General features: G+C 41.0%; 1 protein-coding gene across 1 annotated transcript; it reads left to right on the top strand.

Annotated features, from left to right (window-relative positions):
* Positions 1 to 382: 382 nt before the first annotated feature.
* On the top strand, positions 383 to 2942 carry LOC148851476 (putative WRKY transcription factor 51). The gene is made up of 3 exons (XM_088942461.1): positions 383 to 748; positions 849 to 995; positions 2590 to 2942. Exons 1-3 carry the CDS (start codon positions 459 to 461, stop codon positions 2786 to 2788), a joined length of 636 nt encoding a protein of 211 aa, XP_088798587.1. The 5' UTR covers positions 383 to 458; the 3' UTR covers positions 2789 to 2942.
* Positions 2943 to 3193: the final 251 nt, after the last annotated feature.

Here is a 3193-nt window from a genome sequence, read left to right as displayed (position 1 = left end):
GCCATAATTCCAGAAAACCAAAGTTTGGAATAACAGAATAAGATTGACAAGAGTGAAACTAAACACAGTAAACAAAACAAAACCAGGAGATGAAGGATAAAGCTTTTTATTGCACCAAGCTGTACCGAATCATACTCGACTGAATCCACCAAATAGTCGCACCGATGATAAAAGGTGTCATAAAACGACAAACCCATCTGAGTGGTCCAAAGAGAAGAAAAAACGTGCGTCACCTTGATAACGTAGGGTGGGTCCACCTTCCACATCAAGGCATGACACGTGGACCAATGGAGAACGATCACCACATCCCTCCACGAAGGTATCCACGAAAGCGTCCCAAAGAGAGAGATAATATTTAATCCAAGCAGAATGCACGCTTATTATGCACCAAATAATCAAAACCCCAAAGCCAAAGCGTACCCCATCCGAACTCTCCTTCTTCATCTCCACCTTCCGCCATGTCCGACTCCACTTTCCTGGCAACAGACTTCCTTCCTGCAGACCCCAATTTCAACCCTAATCCGATGCTCAATTATAATTATTTAGTGGACTATCATGGCCAGCCGGAGTTCGAACTTTCTGATTATCTGGCTCTCGAAGACGGATCGGAAGAAGATTCGACGTCAAACCACCTTATCGGATGTCACTTGGCGAACCCAGTTTTGCCGGAAAAGATTATCGATGGCTCAGTCCGGTACACCGACGACTCGGTTCGGAACGTGGCACCGACACCCAGAAGTAGTAGCATGCAAGTGATAGCTACTTGATTTTACTGTGAAAGCTAGATGGGTTTTTGAATAATTAAACATGATTTTCACTCTCCTGGTTGTTTGTTCATGTGGTTGCAGAAAATGCAAAGGTGGGCTGAAGAAAATTAAGATGGATGCAGGCTTCAGGATTGCATTTAGAACCAAATCCGAGCTTGAAATCATGGATGATGGATTCAAGTGGAGGAAATACGGGAAGAAGACGGTCAAGAACAGTCCAAATCCAAGGTAACAGCGAAACCCAAAACCGCTATACGACTATGTATATATTTATGATGATTCTAACTGTTTGTATGTGTCTAAACCTACCGATCTTATATCTCTTTGGTTAGAGCAAAGTTGGACAATTAAGCTGTTGGTTGATGATGCTAATGGTGATGACTTGAACAGGGATCTGCTTATTTTGAGCTGCCTATGTTATAGATATTTCTGAGTTGCTTTAACCAAGTATAGTTCGCCTATTGTGGGTTTGGATGCTATTGCCTATCAATTGTAGGACTAGGTTTTACTAATGTCTTGGATTTACCTTCTCAGTTCTAATTTGTTATAAAGTGTGTGTGTGTAGAGAGAGAGAGAGGGAGAGAGCAGTTCTCTGATTGAGGAACACTAGGCAAAGAAGTAATCTTGTCACATACTACCTCCTGTACTAGATCTGATCAATTATCAATTATGGCAACGACGACTATCTCATAGCCTTCCTTTTGGATCCTTCACGTCCCCAAGAGAACGTAAGGTGTGTTGAATAGTTGGTGTGTGGATTCTACTAGGAAACTTAACCATATTTTCAAGGGGGGCGGCTCCTTCATTCTGATTTCTGTCCTTCATCAACTGGGTCATTGTTAAAATACTGCTAACAGCAGTACTTAGTTATGCAAGGAAGATTAGGAAGTAGTACTTGTAGTTTAATTAAATTCCATTTTTATGTACTAATTAATCACTTCAAAACTGCATAGATAGATAGATCATTTTGATGAACTCATCATCAACTGTGTATAGACTGAGGGGAGGTGAGGTCACTTGGGCCGCTAGCTGGCTCCTTTTTATTAAAAGGTGGAAGAGTAGGCTCCTTCCTCTCCTCCCTTTGATGGTGGATAACATGGGCGACGTGGCTCTTCTATCCACAGCAGAAAGGAGCCTTTCCTCCCTCTATAAATGAAGCAAAAGTTTAATTTTTGATATAGAATAGTACTATAGATCTATTGATAATATTAGTTGATACTCTTAGACATTGTTCCTATCTAACCCGTGTTCTGTGCTCTCTTATTTCTAGTGTGTGTGTGTGTTTGTCTCTATGTATGTGTAATGTATGTGCATATGCATACCCATCTCACCCCTTATAGATCGATCATACAAGCAAGTTCACGAGTGAGAATAAAAGAGCTAGGACACAATAAAAGCGTCACCATTGAGACAAGGTGGAGCCAAATACTCAGCTACTTTGTTTGTCTTTCTCTCCAGTCTCCACTGGTGATGCATATTCGATCCAGTCCTGGAAATTTGTCGATAATAGCTTAGATATATGATCAGAGAAAACATTGCCGACAGCAATCCAAGTTTGCTACATGTCTGCTCTAGCTACCAGTATTGTTAATTTATTTATTTATTCACATCTTTTGTAAGATTCAGCTTGTGAAACCTGAGAGGGTTCACACTTCATATATACTACTTGAAGCTGATCAAGAATCGTCTCACACCATACACCCCATAACACAAATATCCTTGCTCAAGTAGAAGAATTGAAGTGAACTTGTTATTTGATAATTAAGCTGACAGTGGTGTCTAGATACCATGGAGGATGATTTGATCGATGCTGTTTACCCAGGAATTACTATCGTTGCTCAAGTGGAGGGTGCAATGTGAAGAAGAGAGTGGAGAGGGACCGAGAAGATTCGAGCTACGTGATAACGACTTATGAGGGTGTCCACAACCATGAAAGTCCGTGTGTGGTTTACTACAATGAAATGCCGCTAATGGTTCCTAGTGGCTGGACTCTGCAAGCTTCGAATTCATCTTCCTCTTGAAGCTGCTCGCCAGCTCATGTGTTGCTCGCATTAATCAGATTCTAATGACGATAGGGACACAGTGGGAAGGCAGTGATGTAAAGTAATTAACGTTGTACCTGTAGCTAGTGACATAAGATTCTTATATCTAATAAAACATTATATTTGGTCTTTAGTTGGCATTTATTACTTAATCTTCTCTCTCTCTCTCACACACACACACACAAAGGAGATAGCCATGCAACAAGATTGGTAGGTTGGACCAGCTATCCTCTAGCTCTGGAGTACTGTTTTCAGTCTGATCCTATAGATTGGGGATGTTACTTGTTAGTCAGCCAGATGAAGAATTGAACATGATTCGATGATCGTTTAATTAAACCAGTAAAAACCCATCAGACTCAGACATTTAATTAATCTGGCAGGGGG

The sequence above is a fragment of the Nelumbo lutea genome, chromosome 5 (assembly GCF_056320005.1).
Source record: "Nelumbo lutea isolate HS-2025 chromosome 5, American lotus-T2T, whole genome shotgun sequence".
NCBI classification, from domain to species: Eukaryota; Viridiplantae; Streptophyta; class Magnoliopsida; order Proteales; family Nelumbonaceae; genus Nelumbo; species Nelumbo lutea.
This window is presented reverse-complemented; position numbering and strand designations above follow the sequence as displayed.

Excerpts from the sequence above, each read along its gene's own strand:
- LOC148851476 (XM_088942461.1), top strand. The coding sequence starts at position 459 with ATGTCCGACTCCACTTTCCTGGCAACAGACTTCCTTCCTGCAGACCCC. Across the intron at positions 749-848 it reads ACACCCAGAAGTAGTAGCAT|AAAATGCAAAGGTGGGCTGA; the intron begins GCAAGTGATAGC and ends ATGTGGTTGCAG. Across the intron at positions 996-2,589 it reads AAGAACAGTCCAAATCCAAG|GAATTACTATCGTTGCTCAA; the intron begins GTAACAGCGAAA and ends CTGTTTACCCAG.